The sequence below is a fragment of the Rhea pennata genome, unplaced genomic scaffold (genome assembly GCF_028389875.1).
Source record: "Rhea pennata isolate bPtePen1 unplaced genomic scaffold, bPtePen1.pri scaffold_47, whole genome shotgun sequence".
In the NCBI taxonomy this organism is placed as follows: Eukaryota; Metazoa; Chordata; class Aves; order Rheiformes; family Rheidae; genus Rhea; species Rhea pennata.
The window spans coordinates 12527-35622 of record NW_026907686.1 but is presented as its reverse complement, the minus strand read 5'-3'; the positions used below and the strand labels follow the sequence as shown (position 1 = coordinate 35622).

Genomic DNA, 23096 nt, shown 5'->3' with positions numbered 1-23096 from the left:
AAGTGAAAGGATATCGACATATGTGTTTCACTGACATGCTTAATGAGTGCTCATTAAAGAACAACAACAAAAAACCCCAAACAAAATATCACCTTCCATGTGTCTCAGCTCAAATACATGACTCTCAGTGAGAAAAGAGAAACACTGAGACAAAAAACAGCACTTGCCTCCTCCTCAAAAAACGTACAGGAATTGGTTGGGATCCTAGGGGAAAACTGTTGCAGCATGAAACCGAGATCAAATTCAGTCTGAGCCAGCAAGAACTAAGTAGCCCCAGACCTGAGAGACAAGTAATTAATGATGTGTTTGTAGTCTAGGCAGCAAAAACCTGCTCCAGATAATGCCATTTATTTTCACCTGCCAGTTGCTTCTTCTCATACTTGGCCTGCTCTTCACGGCAAAGCTCGTGGAACGCCCGGGGTGCTCCATCTGGATACAGAGGAGGAAACTTCTTAGGCTCCAGTCGTTGCTGGATGCAGTGATACTCGCTGCGGCTTGCAGGCACTGCAAAGGAACAGCAACTAGGAGCTTTCCAGGGGAGGAACAGGAAGCAGTCTCTGTGTCTTCAGCTCACACTGCAAGCTCTATCCATGCTGCAATGCAACAGGGAACTTGACAAAGCAGACAGCAGAATTACTCTTACTGAATTCTCCTCTCCACTGCCAAGTCATCCGGCGCTGACGATTAGCACCTGGCTTGTTCAAGTCACAGGCAGCACATGTGGCCTCATCCACCATTGCTGAGGGCTGGACACAGGTCAGACACACCCATGTTAGAGAAAACAGAACTGTCTCCAGTGACATATGCCAGAAGGAATCGATGTTGGGTACTAGAAGAACACAAATGTGAACATCACAGAGGTGATGTTCAGTAAGTTCTCCTTTCTAGAAGCTTTTCAGAACACAAGTTACAGCAAAAACAATGACTATTCTTTGGAAGAAGCCAGCTAAAGCTATTGCTCTACCTTGGACAGACCTTTTGGCTCTGTACACCTGGCAACTGTAACAGCCTGACTGGATTTCAAACCGAGCCTTATTTTATCCCCCTGTCCAGGGCAGGAAGTTTATTGTTTGCCGCTAAGGGGATCAAATCGGAGGGACCTCCTAGACCATCTGCAAGACAAAACAGAAAACACCTTCCTGACTGGACTGAGGTTACCCACCTGCAACCTGTTGGTCAGAATGATGTTGGGGTACATGGCCCCTACATCTAAATGGTAGATAAGGGGGCATTCAATTCCGTTAGGAACATCCTTCAAGGAATTCAGCTTGACTTTGATTTCATCACAAGCCTGCGGGGAGATGTAAAAAAGTAAAATTCAAACAAGAAGGAATTAATGATGCAGTCACATACGCACTATATTTGGTCCTTTACTTCCGACATGCACAGAGACACCTGCCACTGATTCTGGGGAACAGAGGAAGAGTATGAAAAACTAAAGGAATAGGATTAAGAAGAGTGGCAGCGGCGAGCCTTCTTTAGCCACCAATCTTTAAGGTTTTCTTTTGGACCTCCAAGGTAGGTTTCATCTACACTGCAAATGTCTACAGATAAGTTTCTCCTGTCTCTCTCCATGGAGTATAAAATGAGTCTAAACAGGCATCTTTAACATGTGGTGTCTCACCAGACATATTCAGGATGAGAAAAATCAGCCTTGCCTCCAGCCTATGCCAGTTCTTTATTAATATGGGAAATAAGGCACAGATGGACATGGGGCAGAACTCAAAGCTGAAGAAAGTTGTTATACAACACCAATATGTGTGCACAGGACCCAGGCTTGCCTAAAGAAATGTGCTGCAACTCCACCCTCACAGTTCTGCTCTCCTTGGAAAGCCCAGTCATGCCTCTGGCCCTGCAGGCTGAGGCAGGACAACAGACCTCCTGGAAGTTGGTGACTTGATCCAACGGCAAACCTTCTTCCTCTTCGACAGCATGCCGGAGCGTCTTCTCCACATGCTGCATCAGGAAGTTAAAGGCAGCAGGATTCTGCAAGGATACAGGAATGATACCGAGACCTCTTCTAGCCCTGACACCCATCCTCACACACTCCCCAGGGAAGGGGGGCAGGGGGTGACAGCTTCTGCAAGATTATCCATGCTCCAGCGTAGCTTCGGCGATCTTTGAAAACAGGCTCACTACTTAGCAGAGCATGTCTCAGTATGGGTAGAGAGCAATTCATCTCATCTGAAGGGCAGATGGCTGAAACAGGTCAGCTGAATGGCATCTTGAAATGCCCCTTCGTTCACTGATCAGCTCCAATGTGAGCAGGCAGATAATGTTGGCCAATTAGCTGGCCTGACCTCCACAGCCAACTTGAGAGCTCTCTAGAACTGAAGGACGGTGGCTTTCTGCTAAGAACCCTACAACTCACAAAAGTCTACACCACTGGCACTAAGGCAAAACACAAAGCAGAGAAGAGATGGTGGCTGCTCCCCGGCCCTTGGAGTTCTCCTGCAAAGGAGGCTATATAGGGCAGCTAACAAGAAGAGAAGATTGCATGCATGTTCCAGAGTGCAACACTTACGGGGCTGACCTAGCAGTCAGCTGCTCACACATCTAAGGCTCTAAGGGGCCAAGGATTTAGATTTAAGGTCCTTCTAAATTCACAGTGCACGTTCCCTTAAGATCATTCACGAGATTAAGGCCACTAAAATAAGCAGCACTGAGGTGTGGTGTATCACACAGCAAAGAGAGAAGCTGCCTCTAAAACTTACAATCTAGACAGTAGCACCAACCAGAAACAGGTAAAAGAGGCCAAAAGAAGCTTGGCTTGAGTGGGAGAAGGACAAAGATATAATCCTGATGAGACAAAAACAGAGTCATCTCTGCCAACAACCACTCGCTCAAAGAAAACCAAAAACCAAAAAAAAACCCTCAACCAACCAATAAACAAAGTAAACAAACCCACACAAAAGCAATGAACCACTCTCCTTGCTGTAACACTGTCTTTACCCAATAGCCAGTCTGAGGTCATGAAGAGCAACTTCTCCAACCCTTCCCACCTAAACTCTAAGCAGGTTCATACACTCAAGCCATAAATTAGGTATCAGTTTTATAACAGGTATTGCTATTGGGTATCCGCCAAAAGAACAGAGGATGGTAATTCCAGTTGGAGGGTTATTCCCTACTGCCATGCTCTCCAGAAAGAAGAGAAAGAGCATCATTGCATTACCATTTTAAAGCCTCTGTCACAACACCTTGATTGTGTCCTTACCTTTTTAAAGCAGCAAGGGATGTCACTGCGAAAAACCCCAGGTTCCAGAGCTTCCACCTGGCCTCCTACATACGTCTCCGAGTCCAGCACGTGGCCATCATCTGTAAGTTTGTTGAACTCCTGCTCCTGCTTGTTGCGGAAGATGATGTTGGCGTGATAGGCCTGAACCATCAGCAATGCTTCACACAGTGTCCCAGAACCTTTTCTTAACACCTGTAAAAGACAGACATCAAAAGCTGGACTTAGAAAGAAGCGCTGTAAAGGGTGCTGCTGGAATTAGGCTGGCCTTATCACCACATCATTGAACTTAAATGTCTGATTTGGTGCCCAACATGATGTGTTTATTCAGGCAGTATTGAAGCCCAAGGCAAGAAGGAGCACAGTAAGGAAACAAAACCAACTCCTTCACTTAGGCTACCCATAACTGGTCTATGGAAAAACAGCTATGACTGCTGTACTGCAGAAAGGAAGCGCATTTGGAGACTACTTTCCCTCCTTTCCTTGGGAAAAACTATCCAAACTGTAGAAATTAGTTCTATTGCCAATGTGTCACTGTTGCGTGAAGCATGCAGCTCTCTGCCCAGAAAATAAATTGTTTCAGGCATGCACTCACCTCATCAGGCTCCATGGGAAGGATGGTGCACAACGCGAAAATGAAAGGGTGCACATACTTCATATACATGTAATAGGTAGCAACTGCATCAGACACCGAACAGGTAGCCAGAGTCTGTTGAGGAGAAAGACAAATCAATCCCAGTCACATTTAATACAGCAGTTAACACGTACAACGGGAAACAATGAAAGGTTGAAATCAGCAGGAAGATGCAAAAGGTATATTTCTGCATACAAACATCCCAGCATGTAAAGAGTTATCAGTTGGCTTAAGACGACATTCTGCTTTAACCTGAATTACATAAGCCAGCTCCGAATTAGCAGAAATGGGGAAGATGAGCTCACTGCCACATATCCGCACAGATGCCACTCCGGAGCGGTCAGGAGGCCACTCTTGGCCTACAGAGATCTCCAGGGCTTCGGCAGAAACCTCATTAAGGTGTCTCCTGGACACTAGCAAAGTACTGCTCCGTTGCAATGCCCCGAGTACTACCGTTTTGCAGAAGTGTAAATAACACAAATATACAGTGCAACGCCAATGCCAGAAACACATCAAGGAAATTCTATTCTTCCCTAAGCTTAAGTTCTTTCAGGTGTCTGAAATTCAGCAAGATACACTGACAACTTCTCAAAGACACTGCATAAACTTAAAGGATTTCAAAACTCAAAGGTTCACTAATACTGCAGATGCCCAGAGATACAGCACCAGGTGGGAATACCTGAGGCTCCTCTGTAGCCGTCCGGCACATCTCTTCAGGGTCCGGCTCCACTGCATCATAACCCAGTTTTGCTTTCGCTGCTGCTTTCAGGTTGTGACTTCCCACTGGCAGGTAACTCTCTCTCTTCACCCACCTAGACAGAATAATGAAAATGCCAGTCTACGAAGAGACAGCCCTGCACTTCAGAAAGGGCTGCTACGTACAAAAAGATCTGGATTACTCTAACAGGGAAAGGTGAGAGCAGAATATCCAAGTGCAGTGGAATAAGAAGCTGCACAGCTTTAGACAGTCTGCATATCTACCCATGCTCTTAAATCCTGACTCGTACAAATTCTGCTATTCAAATCATTTCTATTGCTCAGATTTTTCTCAACCCTCATACTTCAGAGACTTCAAAGATAAACGTTTTAACACAGGAGGAGGTATCAGCAGGACTGCAAAGAGAGGCAGTTGTTTTCCAGAGTCTGGACACTGGTCCAATGTGAAAAAACATTCAAGTCACAACTGCCAAGACAGACAGCCCTCTCCTGTACACACACACATGCACGCACCCTTTCTTTTCCTCTCTGTGCTAGGCAGGCTGTTGGGTTAGAATATGGCCCTGTGCCCACTACAACGGTTTGGTCTTATCCTGTCCTTTTACCTGCTATCCAGGACAGTTCTCAAACTCCCAATGACAGCCACCAGCAGACTGTATAAACACAGTTAGTCGTTCAGGCTAGTGTGGGCAAGACGTAACTTCTGTACATAATGGCACACAACGGAGTACCGAGTAGAAGCAGCACAACCAAAGATGGGGGTGCTAGTCCTTTCCTAGTAAGATGTAACTCATGATAGCAGTGCACAGAGATGGAAAAGGGACAGTATTCAAATACATCAACTGTAGGCATTTTATACAAATTTAACAGATAAAGATGCAGTTATACGGTACAGACGCAGCATTCGGTACCTCAGACAATCCATGTGGATGCACTGCGGGGCTTTGTACTCTCCCTGGCTGCCCTTCTGAAATCCAATCTCCTGATACATATTAATTCCATGAGCTGCTGCTCTTGCTTCCACAAAAGGCCTGAGGAGAGAGACAATGCAGAAGAGAAGAAACAAAGCAGTCCCTTTCCTCCACCCCATCCCCACCCCAAGGGTTTCAGAACTGCTTTCTTGTAAGCTACTTAATGAGGAATTTTTCTTGTGAATTCTCCTTTGCTCCAGACCTTACCCGTGAGAGCTGGCCACAGGGAAAACTCCCTGTAGGGCAGAGCTACTGCAAGAAGGAAGCTGCTTGCTTACATCCTATACCAGGAGGCAGAACATTATGATCGAGTTTCCCTCGCTCCCCAAAGGCTTGGCTGCTCTGTCTCCCTATTGTTCTGCAGTTCTCTTTTGACACTTTGCCTGTTCTCCAGTTACTGAGGTCATCAGTGTACAAACATTGCCAAATCAACAACAATCTAGAAGTAGCTCAGCAATCCCAGGACCAACTGATGAGACTCTATAGAAGTTCGTATTTCAAAGCCAATAAACATAGCTCTGCTCAGGGAAAAAAAAAAAAAAAAAAAAAAGTTCTGAATTCCACCTCCCCCTCTTCGACAGTCCTCTGCAGGCTGGCAATCCAAGACTCAGCCCAGCACTCCAGATAAAGAGCACATAATCAGGATGTAAACAGGTTCCCAAACTGGCTGGATAGTCTGCGTAGATAAGAACGCATGTGGCCGCTATGTGACCTCCAGACAAAGGACATACAGGCTGGTATCCAATCTCACCTCATGGCCTAGACAACATTTCCTTTTAGAAACCAGGTTAGTTTTCATTCCTGATCTTACCAGTCAAAGAAGTCTCCATCGTATGTGACAATGATAGTAGGTTTGGTCTCCTGGACATGTTCAAACCGCCTCTGCATTAAATGAGCCTAGTATGCAACAGAGGATTAAAAAAAACCCAAAACAAAAAACATCTCCCCCACAAACACAAACACTCAGCAAATTCACCTCCTGCAGGCAGGCACTGGATATAATACAATTGATGCAGTCCTTCCCCTCTGCTCTTGACCTAGCTAGAACCTGATCTGCCTCATCGTCACACCATGAAATGAAAGCACCACCAGCACTGTGACTGTCTGCTGTGCTCCCCAAAGATACACTCTATTGGGTGATAAGCTCTCTTTGGCCTACAAGAGACCAAGGCAGATAAAAAGCAGCCTGATTTCCCAAGTAGAACCTACTTACCTCATCTGGTTCATTAGACACAGGATGGACCCTCACACTCCGGCTTGGGAGTAAATTCAAAGTCCTCAATATCCTCACAGACAATCTCCTTGTTTGTGATCAGATAGCCCTAGAGAGTTGACAAAGGAAGAGTTACTGAGGACTCAGATCCCTGCTACACCAGGGACAGGTTCCTGAACAACCGGAACACACTGCCTAAAGGATGAAATAGTCTTCCATCGATGCGATAATCCTTGCACAGCTTGATAGGTAGAGCTTTTGTCAAGTGGGAACGGCTCTTTGGAGGTCACCTTCTGAACAATTGCTTACAATCAACTAAGGGTGCCAAAAGGGAGACAACTTAAGGACTATACTCTCCAAATTACTACTGCCCCTCAAAGGGGCACCAGTAGCCTTAGCTGAGTTCTCCAACATACAAAACGAGGAAATCCTTATGCATCATTCAGACTAGACTTCAATTTTATTTCCACAGCCATTACATATAGACCAAGCAACTAGCAACAAAGCAAGCCAGGGACCAGACCGCCAAAGGTGACATGCTCGTTTGCTGTCTAGCATTTTGCTCCAAAGCATGAAGAAAAGAACTGTTGTTCCATTACCTGCCCATCAACCACATAGGAGATCATCATGATCCGGTCTGCCTCTGCATCAGGAAACTTCAAAGGGAGTTTGGTAGTTTCAATGTCAAAGGCGAGAACAACCGGATCCTGAATATGACCAAATACATTAAACTCAAATCAGCTTTAGAGTATGATTTAACGAGCAGTTCTCATTAGATTAACAACTAATTTACCTAAGTAGGTTTATGCACATCTCAGACCCAGCAGGCTTGACTGTAGGAGACAAGGTAGCAACAGTGGTACCCACTGATAACCAAACAGCAAAATTCATTAACAGGAGAGAACGGAATAACAAAAGCTTCTCTTTAATGCAACAACCCCCTTCGAGAAAGAGAGTCATCAGGATTGACAGCACGTGAGGAAACATTGCGCAGGCAAAAAACACTTATTACCTCTATGCCTTTATAATAAAGGTTTCTTATGGCATTGGATTTATAAAGCATAACAACGAGTTTAAGAATAGTTGGGCACCCCAGGAATCACCTGGAACAAATGATGTACACCTCTCAGTTGGGCAGGAAGTGCTCACTTCACTAGATTCCTCTTCCTTTGAAATGGTTCAACTGAAATCAGACATCAGGTGTAGGAAACCAAAAAGAAGATTGGAATTCTCATTTGTACTTTTTAGTCTGTGTGACTAAGGGAATCCTAATAAGCCCATGGGCCAACCATCCTAAGGAGACCTCTTTCCTTGACAGCATAGACGTATAGACATCGCTCGCCTGGTCTCGCTCTCTGTTTTTCCTCACAGCAAGAGAGATCTCTTTCCGCACCTTCACCAAGTCCTCCACCACGTGGAAGGATAACTTAATGTAGTTCTGCTTAAGATCCACCAAGTGATTTGGCTACAAAGCAACAAGACAGTGCCAGCTAAGGGTGGAAAACAGTAATGAGGGAAAGGGGAAGACTGCTAACAGTAAGAAAGCGTTGGAAATGCAAATTATACTGGCACACGTGGAAGAACTGGCCAAAGAAGAGGTAGTAATTGGATGGAAAGACTCGGAGTGAGAAGAGATGCTAGCAAGCACGTAAGACAGCGAAGAACATGTGAGCTATGCCAGTTCACACCAAGGGCCATCTTGTCTTGTTGTCTGTTTCCAAGCGCAATCACCAGTACACACCCAAGAAAGAGTAAATGTATAGTATCCCCCTCTGCCACAACACTCTTAATCTCCAGCCATTTCTAGCTCAGGAAGTTTCTTGAGCATCCTGTGAAAAAGACTATGTGCTGGAGCAGAACATATATTTTATTTACTATTATTATAAGAAGTAATTACTATCAATAAGCAATAATTAGCCTATTCATGACATGCAATGCAAACAGTGCTTGAAGATTAAAGGTAAGCATACTGCTTCCCTTTACTGCTTAGCCCCTTTCTACTCCACTTGAGCTCGAAAGAAAGAAAGAAAGAAAGATTAGTTATTCAATAGTACAGCAGGCAGAGGAATACTGACCAGATCCAAATCTTCTTTGGGGACAGTTTCCAGCTTTGAAATGTTCCCTTGAAACTTCTTGGAGAGGAAGGATGACACTTCTCGTTCACAGCCCTGCAAAGAAACTGGAGAATGAGCAACAAAGCCAGACACTTCTCCAGAGGAGAAGACAAGCTCACAAGAGGTTCTGGCACTAGTGTCCTCAATTGTGAGGGGAGGACACGAGGCTGTCCTGAAATCCTGGCCGTCTGGAAATCTGTTCCTTCACACTGGGGCTCTCTTTGATCGTCAATTCACAGCACCGTCAGAACAAACCCAGTTTTGCAGCATGAGCAGGATCAAGACGAGATGAGAGGGGAAATTTACCCCTGTTTGGGCTTAGAAGAAGTGAAATAGGCTCCAGAGATCAATTTTAGGACAAAAAAAGAACAGGAAAAATATGACAGCTCCTTGAAGGGATAATTCATCACATAACAAACCAACCTCCCTCTAAGAAACCTTAGTGGAGCCACCATACTGATACAGCTGCTTCCCATCTCAGGTCTTCTCTAACAGCTCTGACAAAACCACCAACAGAAGCACTGGAGCTGTATTTTTCTCCTACCAACCCAAGAAGATGGTCGGTCACAAGGCCTCTCAGCTGACTGGGGGACCCTTCAAGTCAAACCTGCCCTTGTCTCTGGGACCTCGGCCACTAGTTTACTCAAGACCCCGCTTGCCAGTGCGCAGCTTCCAAGTCCATACTCGCCTTCTGGGTAGCGATGTAGAAATACGGCTTATAGGGCAGGGCCACCCAGGAGAAATCAAAACCGGTGAACATTGCGCGACCCCGCAGCCAAGGTGAGAAACCAACCCAACGGTTCCCAACGGAAGCAACGGGCACCGCGCTGCCCTTGCTGTGCTTTGCTGGCATTTCTGCGCCACACACACATCCCTGCATCTCTGCAGCACCCACCTTGGCCCCCAAGGGTCCCAGGTGGACCCAGCGTAGGGCAGACAGCGCTGCTGCCTTGTGGGTGATGCCTGGGGCCCAGAACAGCCAAACCGGTGGGGGCAGGCAGGACGCCCAGCCCGGGCACCAGCGCTGCGCTGGAGGAACGGGATGCACCTTGAAGCAGGTCCCATCCTCCGGGATGAAGTAGTCCACAGCGCTCACCAGCCGCCGGTCCTCGCCCAGCACCTCCGTCTGCACATGCACATGGCCTGTTACGACACACGACCCCCCCGCCCCCTCCCACCCCAGTCCTACCGGGTGCCTGTCGGTGACACCTCCCCTGCCCCAGTCCTACTGGGTGTCTATTGGTGACACCTCCCCTCACACCCAGGTCCTACCGGGTGCCTGTCGGAGACATCTCCCCCTCCCGTCGGTGACATTCGCCCCCCGTCCTACAAGGTGCATGTCGGTGACCCCCCCATCGTTGTCCCCCCTAGTCCTACCAGGTGCCTGTGGGTGACACCCCCCGCCGGTGACATCCCCCCCCCCGGCCCAGTCCTACCGGGTGCATGTTGATGAGCCAGCCCGTGCGCTCGCCACGCTCCGTGGGCCGCTCGAAGCCGAACAGTGTGTCCAGCCGCTCCGTGCGCTGCGAGCGCTCCGGGCGCTTGAGGGAGGACAGCGAGGAGCCATCGTCCCTGCAGGACGCCGCGCCGCCAGCCGCCGCCCAGTCCCCGCCGCGACCCCCCCCCCCCACCTCCCGCTGCCGCCTGGCCCCAGTGCTCACTGCCCCCCCCAGCCGCCGCCGCCGCCGCCGCCGCCCGGCTCCGCGCCGCCCCGCAGCACCATCCCGCCGCGGCCGGAGCAGCCCCGCGCGCTGCCCCCACCTCCCGCGAGCGGGAAGCCTGCCAGCCCCGCCTCCCCAGGGAGAGCACCAATCAGAGAGCGGCACCGCAGCCAATGGTCGCTCTCTTCCTCGACCTCTGCCCCGCAGCAGGGCGGCTGCGCTGGCCACGCCCCTCGCGGCACCTTCCCGGGCAGGCCCCGCCCCCGCCCCGGCTGCCGCTGCCGCGCACGCGCCTGCGCGGCGGCGCCCGGCGCGGCCCGACCCGGCCCGGCCCGGCCCGGCGCGGCCTGTCGTGGGGCGGCGGCGCTGCGCGGGAAGCGGCTGCTGCTCCCGAAGCGGCGCCGTCGCGGGGGCAGTTGCGGACCGGCGCCGCCGTCTTGGCCGCCTCTCCAGGTAGCCCTCCGGCTGCGAGGGAGCTGGGAGCCGGCTGCGCCCCCGAGGAGCCCTGGCCGGCCTTGAGGCGCGTGCCGGGCTCCTTGGGCCGTGCGAGTCTTCCTGCCTGGAGGCCGGACGGGCTGCGGGGAGCCGTCGGGGGCCGAGGCGCAGCGTGCGAGCTCCGTCCTTGCTGCGCTTTGGCGGGGCGGGCTGAAGCCCTGGCGGGCTGCGCGGAGCAGGCCTGGCATGGGCTCGGCGAGCCTGGCCCGCCCCGTCTCGCTGAGGTGCCGTCCGGCCGTTCAGGGCGCGGGAGGGAGCTGGCCGCTGAAGCTGGCTGGTTTGCAGTGAAACAGCAAGCAGCACTGCGGTCAGTCTGTGGAGTCACTGCCTGGGAGAAGAGAAGAGGGGCAGGTGCTCTGCAGGGACCCTAAAAAAAATCTCTCAGACGTCGGAAAACTGCACTGTGGAGGTCGTGCACAGGAAGCGCTTTCTGCACGGCTGTACGAACCGTGTGTTTGGGGTTTTAAGCATATGCAGTGTGGAAATCGGGAGGCTCCTGGGAAGTTTCTTTCTGGGCCCCAGCCAGCTGCGAGCCGGCACTGCCAGCTTGAGCAGCCCGGATTGCGTTGTCCTTCCGTGGTGCTCGGGCGGTGTTGGGAGCACGTAGGAAGCACCGCTGCCTTTTGCCCAGGCTGTGCTCTGTCAGCGGCCCCTTGGGCACAGCCCCCGCTACTAAAGCAAGCCTCTTCTGTGTTGGCCGTTGCTAAGGCTTTTGTAAATAAACTAGGAGGAGCACACTGTTTTTTTGAATTTCCTTGTTTGTATTCAGTTGAACTTCTTGAACTGGATCCTTTCTAATGACCCAATACTAGTATTATTTTAATAAGAGTGTAAATTACCAAAGTTGATTTTTTTTTCCAGATATGAATGTCATCATTATAAGATAGATGGGATGTGCAGGGTTTGTGCTTCCTCATCATAGTTAAATAAGCAAATATTAAAATAAAGAAAAATGTGGGGAGAAAACAGGTAGTTAACATAAATCTGATTTTAACCAAAACTGTGACCACTGAGTTGCTGAGGACTTCTCAGTGGGGGATGTTTTGGAAGGAAGGGCACTTTCTTTCTCTCTCCCCAAACTGTACTGCCAGCCATCTGTTGATAATTATTGTCCAGTCTCTGCTGAGAACTTGTGATAGTTAATATTTCCTCACCGCTTGAACAAATAAGCGATAATCACTGCAAGGTACTTGACCACAGGAGTAGAAAGATGAATAGCGTGGAAGAGTCAGTGTATACCTTGGTTTGTGAAAACAGCTCAGTTTTCCATTAGTGATTATGACAAATTCAAATTCTTGAGGACTTGGAGAATGAGTACGTTGAGTTACATAGTATCTCTGGAAAACATAAGTCAAAAGATCAAAATTATCAAAAATCTTAAAAATTCTCCATTCCTGTTTGTTTTGTATTATTTTTAATTTACATTATCCTTTCTCAGAGGAAATATTGAATGTTTATAGCTAAGCTGGGGATAGCTCACTTCATTGCAATGTTTATTCTCTTAACCTGTCAAATCTTTATAGTTTTATTGAGCCCTATGTAACAGGAGAGCAGAAATCATTAACTCTGGTTTAAAAATGGCCTCTGAAACTGTCCAAAATCATTGTTGAGATTTTGTTTTTCTTTTTTCAGTTATGTTAATAATACATACTAATAGGCTATGCCTTTAGTTCAAAGACCTGTAGGTTTACAAATAACAGCTCTTTCAACTTTGTAATACTCTTGATGTGATAGCTTCTAAGTTTGTCTAAGAGTGGTCTGGGAATCTTTTTTCTTTTTTTTCTTTTTTTTTCTTTTTTTTCTTTTTTTCTTTTTTTTTTTTTGAGGCTTCACAGTTGGACTTTTTCTGTCTCTACAGTGACAATCTCTGTGAACCTCATTGCTCAGTTTTTTCCCAACACGTAAAACTCTAGATTTTAAAAACTTATTTCTGGACCCACAGAAAACTTAAGATCTTAGCTCTTTGAAAACCCACTCCCTTTCAAAATGCCACAGAGTACGTTTTGCTGATAGCAAGAAAAATGTGTGTTGCTATTGAAATGGCTTTGGGTAATTTGATCAAAATGTCATCAGGCCTGATCCATTTGGGTGGATCCATTTGGCTTGCAGGGCTTGCCAGGTTGCTCTGTACCGCAGCGCTACCGCAAAGCATGCTGAGTTGATGTCTCCTGAGCATTGAGTCAAGGCACTGGAGTTGAGAAGTGGATCCCTTGGGTGCCTTTGGGTGCACAGGTGTTTCTCTCCAGTAGACCACATCTGTTCCTCTTGCTGTGGCCCAGGGCTGTGTCTCGGCATTCCTGCCTCTCCTCGCCAGCACAGCAAGGCCAGGGCTGGCCCCACAGCACGTTCAGGCACACAATTGCCTGCAATGACTGTGAGCAACACACTCCACCCAGAGCCCTGCAGGCAACGCCAGGATCCCCTAAATTGCCTGGCAGAGTGTGCTCCCGAGACTCTTTCCCCACAGGCACGCATGCGACACGAGGCTCTTCCCAGAGCCCAGACCCTCCGCAGGGCGTTTCCCACCTTGCAGCCCCAGTGCCTGCCATACTGCCGCACACCCTCTGGCTCCAGCAGCGCTCTCTGTCCCACTCTTGGAAGCCAAGCCAAGCCAAGGCTGCCACGTGAGGTGACAGTGGGCTAAGCAGAGGCTGCAGGCAGGAGAACACCTCTGTCACCACCACCTTCCCCACACTCCCCGCTCCAGCAGCATCACACTTTGGCATGCTCATACTGCTGTCCAGCCCAAAGGCTTCATCAGTGGCAAGGGTAGGAGGAGAAGCTGCTCTCTGCAGAGAGCCCTCAAAACCCGCACACCTGGACCCAATCCCAGGCTGGCACCCCGCATCTTGCAGTTGGGCTGCTAGGGTATGGCTCTGACGAGTTCCCGCTGGCGTCTCTCTGCCATGCATGTCTCCACTCTGTCTGAACCCTGCTGGTACCTCCGCCACCTCCTGTGGAGCAACTCTCTGCAGTTCAGGGCCACCAGACAAGGAAGAGCTACCTTTTCCCTGCTTTAACCCATTCTGCCACCAGTTTCACTGCGTCCCTCCAGTTCCCCTGCAACATTTGGTGAACAGGAGCTCGACACACAGCTCACCCACTACTTTCTTGGTCCTGTAGCCTGCATCACCCCTTTCTCCTCTCCTCGAACCTGGCAACCAGATGTCCTACCTCTGCTCCCCAACCCTTCCTGCAGCCTCTATCTGTCCCCTGCTGGCAGCCCTGTGCCTTGCCTGCCAGTCCCTTCCCTCGCCTCCAAGCCCTGTCCCTCATCTGCAGCCCCCGTCCCCTGCCTGCAGCCCCCATCCCTCGCCTGCAGCCTCTTTCCTCTGCCTGCTGCCCCACCCGTGGTGCTGTGCTGTGAGTGCCAGCTCCAGACTTCTCCACTTGCGTCCGTGCTGACCATGCCCGTCCCTCACCGTGGTCCCCATGGCACAGCAGGGGTTGCGTCCGTGCTGGGCTGGGGCTGTGTGGCAGCTGTGGGGCGTCGTTGGTGGTGGGGTGGGGGTGGGGGGTCAGTCCTTATCGCTCCAGTGGTTCCCCGAGCTGTGCCATGCCGTGCCGTGCCATGCCGTGCTGTGCCATGCTGATCACGCCAGCAATGGGTGCCCGGGATTGCCTGTGGGCGCTGTGCAGCTACTCCACCCCACAGGTGATGGTGGTGAGGAACGGGCACCTCGGCACCAGGCACCGTGCGCTGCAGCTCCTCGTCCTGCTTTACTTGGTCAGGCGAGTGCGGGGCTGGGAGCTGCTGCCTCCCGGTGGGGCATCGCTGCCGCACGGTTTATCCCTGCTCCGCACACAGCCCCTGCGCAGCCCCACAAGTTGCCAGGGCAGCTTCTCTTGCCTCTGCCGGGAGAGGGGGAAGGCGATTTCAGCTAAAGCCATAGTGCTGCAAGAGGCGGGGGGCGCAGCGTCTCTGTCCTACCCTGATGGTGATCTCCCCGTGCCCTGTCCCATTGCTCCAGTCCCTTCACATCCTGCTCTTAGGGCCACTTTTCTTGTACGCCCCCGACTGGGACCCCTGCAGGGGTGCTGTCCCTGAGCCTTGTCCCATTTTTCCCACGTGGCCTGCACACCTGTGGATAGCACGACTGCAGCTTGGCAATGCTGGATCCCAGGGATTTCTACGTCTGCAGGAGATGGGTAATGCTTGGCTGCTGAAGGAAGTGGGTGGCAGAGCTCTGCCTGTGCTTTCTGCCAACCGCGAAGGCCTGCCCTGCGCAGGCGAGGTAGCCGTGAGGTGCAAATCCCAGGCCAGGGAGGCTGGCTCTCCTGAGACTGCCCTGCTGGGGCGCTCTGCTTGCCTGTGCAGAGCAGCTTGGCAAGGGCTATTTGCAGGTGGCTGCCGCGGCTCCTCTGTGGCACTGAGGACCTGACGCTGGCCTCATCCCATCCCTGCCTTTGGGATGCTTTCACCTTTCCTGAGCTGTGCAAAGCCCAGATTAGCAGGTACTGCTGGCAGCCAGAGAGAGCAGGGTGTTGGTGCTTGCCCTGGCACGACTCTCCACACACCACCTCCACCCTCTCCTGTGCCACAAAGCAGCTGTGCTGGAGCCTATGCTCTCCAGAAGCTGCTTGGGACAAGGTGACGGAGGGGCCATGCCCGCAGGCTGCGGGAGATACCGCAGAGACCGTGGGCATGTGTTGCTGTACAGGGCAAGGCGAGTGTGGCAGCTCTCTCTTAGCTGTCTGTCCACTCTGCCTGCCTTTGGTGGCTCTGAGATTACCTCCTTGCCCACATATTGCCCCATACCATGATCTCCTGGAAGCGTGACTGGAAGTGGAGCAGAGGGATAGGAAAGAGAAAGCGCAGCTGGAGCATTGCAGTGCCAGATCCCAGGGACTTCCAGAGCTGCAGGAGATGGATGACACGTTTCTGGTGAACAAAGTAGCCGAGCAGAGCCCTTCCCATCCTGCCTGCTGCCCTCAAATACCTCAAACAGCAGCAGAGCCCTGTGTCTCCTAGCCCCATGTGCTGGTGCCCACAGATGGTGCTAGGGAGCACCTGTTCCACTCCGGTTCCCGGGGGCCACGTGTCCGCTTTGGCAAGGCAGCACTAACGCACACACACACACACACAAGCACCCTTCACCAGCAAGCAGTTTATTCATAAATACTTACAAAGAGACCGACCCAATGGAAATCTCGAGAAGGACCACTCCAATGCTTGTCCCAATCATCTACATGATGAGAGAGAGAGAGCTGGCAGGTACAATCCTTTTGGGCGTTCCCGAGGGGGCAACTTGGCCCTCTGTTGTGTAGCAACTTCCCTCTCCTTTAGAAAAATTCCGGTATTTATGGTTATTCGCCCCCAACCCACACAGCCAAGGTGAGGCTCTGACCTGCCTTTCTCCCTTTTCTGCTCTTGTCTTGCTTGCTTTGGGTGGCCTCTTGGAGCAGTAGATGAGCAGCAGACTTTCTGCAAGGGCTTCCCAACTGCTCCTTCATCCAGATGGACCCAGCAAAGGAAGCTGTTGTGTGTGGTGGTCCCCGCTGCCTGCATGGGGACTCCTGTGTTCCCTCCTCCCGGCCCAGCACTGTCCTTGGCTCCCGATGAGGCAACCATGGCTGCGTCCCAGACACATTGGGACTGCATGTTAGGTCACCTTTGCAGTGCTGTGCGGCAGGCTCAGCAGAGCTTGGGGAGCTTGGCACGTCGCACCGGGCAGGGCCCTGTGGCCTTAGCCAGGCAGGTGCGCCATGCTCTGCCTGCCCTGACAAGCAGCGTCAGGCCTCTGTGGTTTTGGATGGTCAGGGCGGGAGAGGGCACTCTCAGATCAGGTCAGGGGAGGCTCTGACATTCACGTGATGTTGGTGCCTGTAGCTCTCCTCTGCCGCTACCAGTTTGTGGCAGGGATCCCCCTGCCTGCCTTGGCCTGGGCACTGTTTGCGGGCTGCTGAGTGAGGGATCACGGGAGGGGAGATGTGTGGAGACTGAGCGGAGCTTGCTGGCGGATGCAGAGACGTGGGGAATGCTAGTGAGCACAGCTGCCCCTGGCTCAGTTCCCACGCAAGGAAATGGAGAAGAGGGTTGACTGTCTACTCCGGAGGACACACCAAGGAAAGCCATGCTAGAGTAGGGCCACCGCAGGCACGCTTAACGGCTGCTTACCCCAGGCAGCTTGCAAGGGCTGGCACCCATGCAGAGATGGGGAAGCACATGGGGTGCCCCGTCCCCTCTGCAGCCACAGCGTAGGACTACCAGGTGCATGTCCTGTTCTCACCATGTCCCCCATGACCCTGCAGGGGCTAACAGTTTGCAGTGCTGTATGCAGCTGCGACCATGACTGCACCCCTGGCGACATGGACATGTTGGGCCACAGAGAGCTGGGCATGTGCAGGGACAAGTGATCTGTGCAGCACTGCGCACTGGGCAGGATCCTATTTACCAGGAAGTTCAGCGTTGTGTGTTCGTCCTCACAGGGCAGAAGACAGGGCGCTGCGTGCCCAGTGCTGGCGGCACCAAGAAGAGCTCTGAAATGCTGGCTTGGTGTCCAGCAGAGGAAGCGAGTGTTGGGTACGGGCCCCAAAGATGGGTCGTGGCACTGGGGAGGAGAGTCCTCTGCTAGGATGGAACAGGCACCAAAAGGCTGGCCAATCTTCGAGGTCCCGTTGGACACCAGGGGATGCTCTGGGTGGGACACCTCTGAGGGTGCTCTTGAGAGGTTTGGCCCCTTCAGCAACAGGCCATGGCCTAGGGAGGCGGTGCCATGGCACAGGGATGGCCTTGCACAGGCCATGCCAACAGGGACCATTTTGCTCCCGAAGCCATAGTGCTTAGGTCTCTCCACAGTGAGTCCCTGGCGAAGATGGCACCACAGTTCCCCATCCTTATCAAGAGGAACACCCACTTCCCCTGCTTCGGCTTCTCCAAGGATGTCCATGTGGAAGAGATCAATGTGGGGCCTAGGGATGGAGCAAGTAGACCAGTGGGTACCCAGGCTGCCATGTGTGTACAGGGTATAGAACAAAGTGGAGAGCAATATAGGTGATGCTAAGCAGCTGAGTGCAGGTCAGGCCCTGCTGCTGGGACCAGGACAGCCTTGCTGCAGCAGCAGTGCTTTGTAGTCAGGTCTTTGGCATAGTGGGGAGAAGGGGGCCACCCTGGCCCTGCACTTGCATGTGTGTTGTCTGAGTGTGTGTGTGGAGTGCAGCCAGATGCCTTCCTGAAAGTGCAATGGTGGATAGCACAGCCATTTCCCGTAACAATTAGGTACCAGAGGAATGAGTGTTCACTGACAGCAGGGAGATGTGGTTGAAATACGTGGACAAGCCTGAAGGATGGAGAGGCAGGAGTGGAGCTGTGCAGGAGCAGTGCCATTTGGCAGCTGGAGGAGATGCCGGCTTTTCACAGGGGATCCCTGTTCCTAAGTTGCTCCCAGAATGACGGAGGTTGGAAGCACCTCTGGAGATTGCCTAGTTCAACAGCTGCTTAAAGCGGGGTCACCTAGAACAGGATGCTCAAGGCCAAGCCAACTCGGGTTTTTGGTATCTCCGAGGATAGAGACTCTCTAACCTCTCTGGGCAACCTGGTGCAGTGTTTGATCACCCTCACTGTAAAAAAAATGTTTGCTCTTAAGTTCAGACACAATTACTGTATTTCAGTTCACTCTCATATGATCACGGGGCACCACTGAGAAGAGCCTGGCTCCATCCTCTTTACTCTTACCCATCAGGTATTTGTACACATTGATAAGATGCCCCTGAGCCTTCTCTTCTCCAGACTTAACAGTCCCATTTCTCTCAGCCTCTCCTTGCATGAGAGATGCTTCTAGTCCCTTCATCATTATTGCTGGACTTGCTCCAGTAGGTCCATGTCTTTCTTGTACTGGTGAGACCACACCCACACACAGCACTCCAGCTGTGGCCTCACCAGTGCTGAGGAGAGGGCAGTAATCACCTCCCTCAACCTGCTGGGACAGGACATTTTTTTGGTGCTCAGCTGCTGTCTCTGTGACACGGAGTTCTCAACCCTTACTCCATCCATCTATCCTTCACTCTTGCTTGCCCCTGCCTCCACTGAGGAAGGTGGTGATGATGAGGATGGTAATTATTGAGAAAGAAGGAGCAGGAATGCTCACACTGGTGGGTAGATATGGGGCATGTGGTCTTGCAAAGGGAGCGGTTGAAGTCTTTGGGAACAAAAATCCCTTTGAAAATGCCAGCATCTCGCCAGGTAACTACCCCAGGGTTCCTCCTCTGCCTGCTCTCCACCCTCCTGCTGTGCAGGCCATCCCCTAGTCAGTCATGTGCATTTCTGAGTGCCTGCATACATCCACGTCTGGTATGTAGTTCTCCTAGGAAATCCCTTCACCGTTCATCAGCTGGGACCATCAGTGATGGCATGGATACCAATGAGCAGAGCTGGGGTTTAATGTTTTGTTTGGGTGCTTCACGATATTAGGAAGAAAATTGAGGCGTATTGGTGTGCTGCTCTATGCCATGGCTCTGGCTTTGTCTCCCCAGGGGCAACATTCAAGCTGCTGAGAGCAGTTACTTGAAAAGCTGCACCTTCAACACCACCTCTGTCCTTTGCTGCCCCATCTTCAAGCGGAGCTTCATCGTGGAGCAGGCGGGAGAGAACTTAAGGGAGCTGGCAGAGAAGGTGTCATGTCCTGGGAGGATGGTCCTCCCAGAGGGCCCAAGGTCTTGCTGGCTGGGCACAGGGCGTTCCTTCAGCACCTGCTCTAGTGCTTGGCTCCACGGGATCATCACTCACACACTGGCACTGTTGAGACTCAGAGGCAGCTGGAGGCAGGTCCCTGGCCCTGCTGCCCTGCCAGCATGCTGCAGGGGCTAGCTGGGATGGGCTGAGGGCAGTGGCAGCTTAGCCAGCCTCAACAGCTCGGAGCACAGCACATCCACTGCAGCCCCTGAGCAGTCCTTTCTGCCCACCTTGCGCATGCAGAGCCCTGCAAGGCTCCCAGGCCCAGGGTCTCTCTTACGAGGCCCCTGTGCAGAGGCTGGAGAGCAGGAGGCCAGCTGGCAGCAAAGCATAGACTGCAGGTGTGCCTGTATCACTGCCAGGACTGGCAAGTTTGCTCGCCCAGTGGTGGGGACTCATTCCCAAAGTGTGTGAATGAGTCTGGAGACATTGCCAGGGGAGGGCAGTGCACCCAGCATTTGGTCTCCAGCCCCATCCGGCCCTGCTGCCTCTGCTGCCCTTTTGGGAGTAGATAATTCCCATCCAGGGAAGGAACTCAGCACTGTTCCATCCTCCCTCCAGGTTCTGCATCCCCTGCTCAGCCCCAGCACCCTCAAGACCCTAGAGGCCCCCCACTCTGCATCTGGGAATGCTCCCTGATGCCTAGCCATGCTCCCAACTCAGCTGGAAAGCCCACTGCTGGGGCAGAGCTCCCCTGGGTAAGCAGCCTTGCAAGCAGTGCTGCTGGCTTCCCTGGCAGGGCCGTGTGCCCCAGTATGGTGGCATTCCCGGCCTTTCCCAGCGGGTGATGAGGATGACAGCTGTGCTAACGCCTGAGTGGGGGGAAATGCCCTGCTTGCTTGCTGGCTTATCATGCCCATGGCCAAGCTGTGTGCACAGTAGTGCTGTGCCCTGGGCTCACTGTGTCCATGGTGTGCTGGTGCTGTGCTAGGCCTGCTGGTTTCTGCTGCAGGGTGGGGTGGTCATCAACTGGAACTGTAACCTGGGCCTGCCTGAAACTGACTGCAACTCCCACTACTCCTTCCACCGCCCCGATCCCAAGACCACTGTCCCAGGCAGTGGCACTTGCAGTCCTGCATCCTCCTCCTGCCCTCCCTGGTCCTGCTGTGGCTGGTCCCCATCACTGGGCCCTTCTACCTGTCTCCCCAGGAGGTCTGCGAAGTATTATAAATGGAACAGGACCCACACACGAGTGTTGATCAAGGCCTGTGGGATCCATATTGATGTCATCGTGCAGGGCCAGGTAGGATTTTGCATGGTCCATGTGCTACTGGGGTGCATATGTGCATAATATGCTGCCGTGGTGCTAGGACCATCCTGGAAAAGCAGCTCTTCTCCACTGCTGCCTCAGAGCTGGGATGAACACAGCCAGGCCTCTTCTGCTCAGCCTTGCAGAGGAATGGGGGAATCCCAGGTGCCTCAAATTAGAACCTTTGGCAAAGTGTGCAAAGTGTGCTGGAAGGAAATGCAAGACCTCATAGTGTGCGCTGCTGCTTGGGTAGGTTGTCCACACTGTGGCTTGGGCAGAGGGAGGTCTCTGCTCAGTCTCATTCCTTGTGCCCAACCCAGAGTGAATGCAGGCCCAGGCAGGAGGCAACCTGGGCTGGGCAGCGATTGCTGATCCCATCCTTTCTGCCAGGCAGGGAAGTTTAGCCTCATCCCCACTGTCATCAACCTGGCCGTGGCTCTGACCTCGCTGGGAATGGTGAGTATTGGTGCCGGGGGCTCGGCCCAGCTGCGCACTCCCAGCACTGACCTCCCTCTCTCACCTTCCAGGGCTCCTTCCTCTGGGACTGGATCCTGCTGAGCTGCATGAACAAGGACCAGGTGTACAGCAGCAGGAAATTTGAGCAGGCACCACCCTAGATCCTGGCCCTGGAGGTTTGGTCCTCTGGGACAGAGCAGTGGCCACGCTGCCAGCAAGGCAGGGCAGGGTGCCTGGGCATGGCTGCAGGCTGGGCAGCAGCATGTGGCTGGGGCTGCCAGGGCATCTGGCCCCTCCAGCCATCTCTCACCCCCGCGGCAGGCGGAAGGTGCCTCAGAGGCTGCTCCACGACATACAGCACCTCAGGGCTCTCCAGCCTCCAGAGAGTCTGTCCCGCAGGGACCGACCGCTTGTCCCTCCCCCACCACGTACAACCACAGCTGGAAGGAGCCACTGTGCCAGGCAGCAATAACACTTCCTCCGTCCGGGCCCTGCTCGACTCTGAGCTACCTGCTTTTCCCACGCGATGATCCCTGTGCCTGGCCAGGATGCACCGGGCACCTTGCCGGCTGCTGCTGCTGGCCACCAAGAGCCACGGCCCCCTCCCTTCCCTCAGCCATGCTTCAAGCAGCTCCAGGCAGGTCCTGCCCCATGGCTGCCAGCTGCTGTGAGAGGCTGGGGGTCAAGAAAAGCCCCAGTGGCAGGGCAGACCCGTGGTGCCCTGGCTGGCTCCTGTGGGGGCTTTCAGGAGCTTTTGCTCTGGAGCAGAAGGCAGTGCCTGACTACTGGCTCTGCTTCAGCACACCGGGAATGGGCATTACCATTTTCTGGCTGGCTTGGAGCGCTGGCAGCCCCATCCTGGAGCAGCTCCTGGCTGCGGGCACCCAGGGTGCTGGGGGCAGGGGTGGGCACATCTCGAGTAGGCCTGCCCTGCTCATCCCCTGTGCCCCTGCAAAGCTGCCACAGATGGAGCTGCAGCAGTGGTGGTGGCCCTGGAGCCGTACTGAGGACTAGAGCAAGTCCTGCACTAGCCAAGCAGCCAGTACCCAATAAACTGCAACCACCCAGCCTTGCTGCCTGGGGCCTGATTGCTGCAGCATGTGCTGGGGGGAGGGGGAGGGTGACAGTGCAGCGTCATGGCTAGCGGGGTGAGAGATGGACATGTGCATCGTTCTACCCTCCACCCTAAAAGCTGCACCCTGCTGCAGTGCCAGGGCACGGATGCTCTTGCCCCGGAGCCCGGGTGGTAGGGAACATGAGTACAAGCACCTGCTTGCCCTGCACTGCAGCAGTAGGGGAGGAGGAGAAGTCCCCCCCAACCCCTGCCAGCCTGGTGCATGGACCTCTGCCAACACCAACCCTGCCCTGAGGCTGCAGCTCTCTGAGCCTATGCCCAAAAGCAATTCACAGCAGGTACCTGGCAGTAACTCACCCAGGCATAACCTGATTATTTTCTGGCTCTCACGTTACAGCAGCTCAGCTCAGCACATCCTCCCCCAGCATAGCTCAGCCCGGGCAGAAGTTTGGGGGAAAGGGGTCTTGTCACACCGGGCAAGGGAAGACCCCAAGCCATGTCTTGAAGGCTCTCCCACAGACTGGAGGGTGGGGATGCAGATGGAGGACATGCCAGGGGTACAGGCAGGGGACTTCTGGTGCACCAAAACCTCCTCTTGCTCCCCTTGC

At 52.9% G+C, this 23096-nt stretch overlaps 1 protein-coding gene and 1 pseudogene across 1 annotated transcript; one reads left to right on the top strand and one right to left on the bottom strand.

Annotated features, from left to right (window-relative positions):
• Window positions 1–15955, bottom strand: part of LOC134154867 (DNA polymerase epsilon catalytic subunit A-like) — a 32190-nt pseudogene extending 16235 nt beyond the window's left edge.
• A 1798-nt stretch (window positions 15956–17753) lies between these two features.
• On the top strand, window positions 17754–22481 carry LOC134154866 (P2X purinoceptor 2-like). Its single transcript, XM_062601499.1, has 5 exons — window positions 17754–17917; window positions 19510–19648; window positions 20661–20951; window positions 21348–21413; window positions 21485–22481. Exons 1-5 carry the CDS (start codon window positions 17754–17756, stop codon window positions 21572–21574), a joined length of 750 nt encoding a protein of 249 aa, XP_062457483.1. The 3' UTR covers window positions 21575–22481.
• The last annotated feature ends 615 nt before the right edge of the window (window positions 22482–23096 follow it).

Excerpts from the sequence above, each read along its gene's own strand:
- LOC134154866 (XM_062601499.1), top strand. The coding sequence starts at position 17,754 with ATGGCACAGGGATGGCCTTGCACAGGCCATGCCAACAGGGACCATTTT. Across the intron at positions 17,918-19,509 it reads CCCTGCTTCGGCTTCTCCAA|GGGCAACATTCAAGCTGCTG; the intron begins GGATGTCCATGT and ends TTGTCTCCCCAG. Across the intron at positions 20,952-21,347 it reads ATGTCATCGTGCAGGGCCAG|GCAGGGAAGTTTAGCCTCAT; the intron begins GTAGGATTTTGC and ends CCTTTCTGCCAG.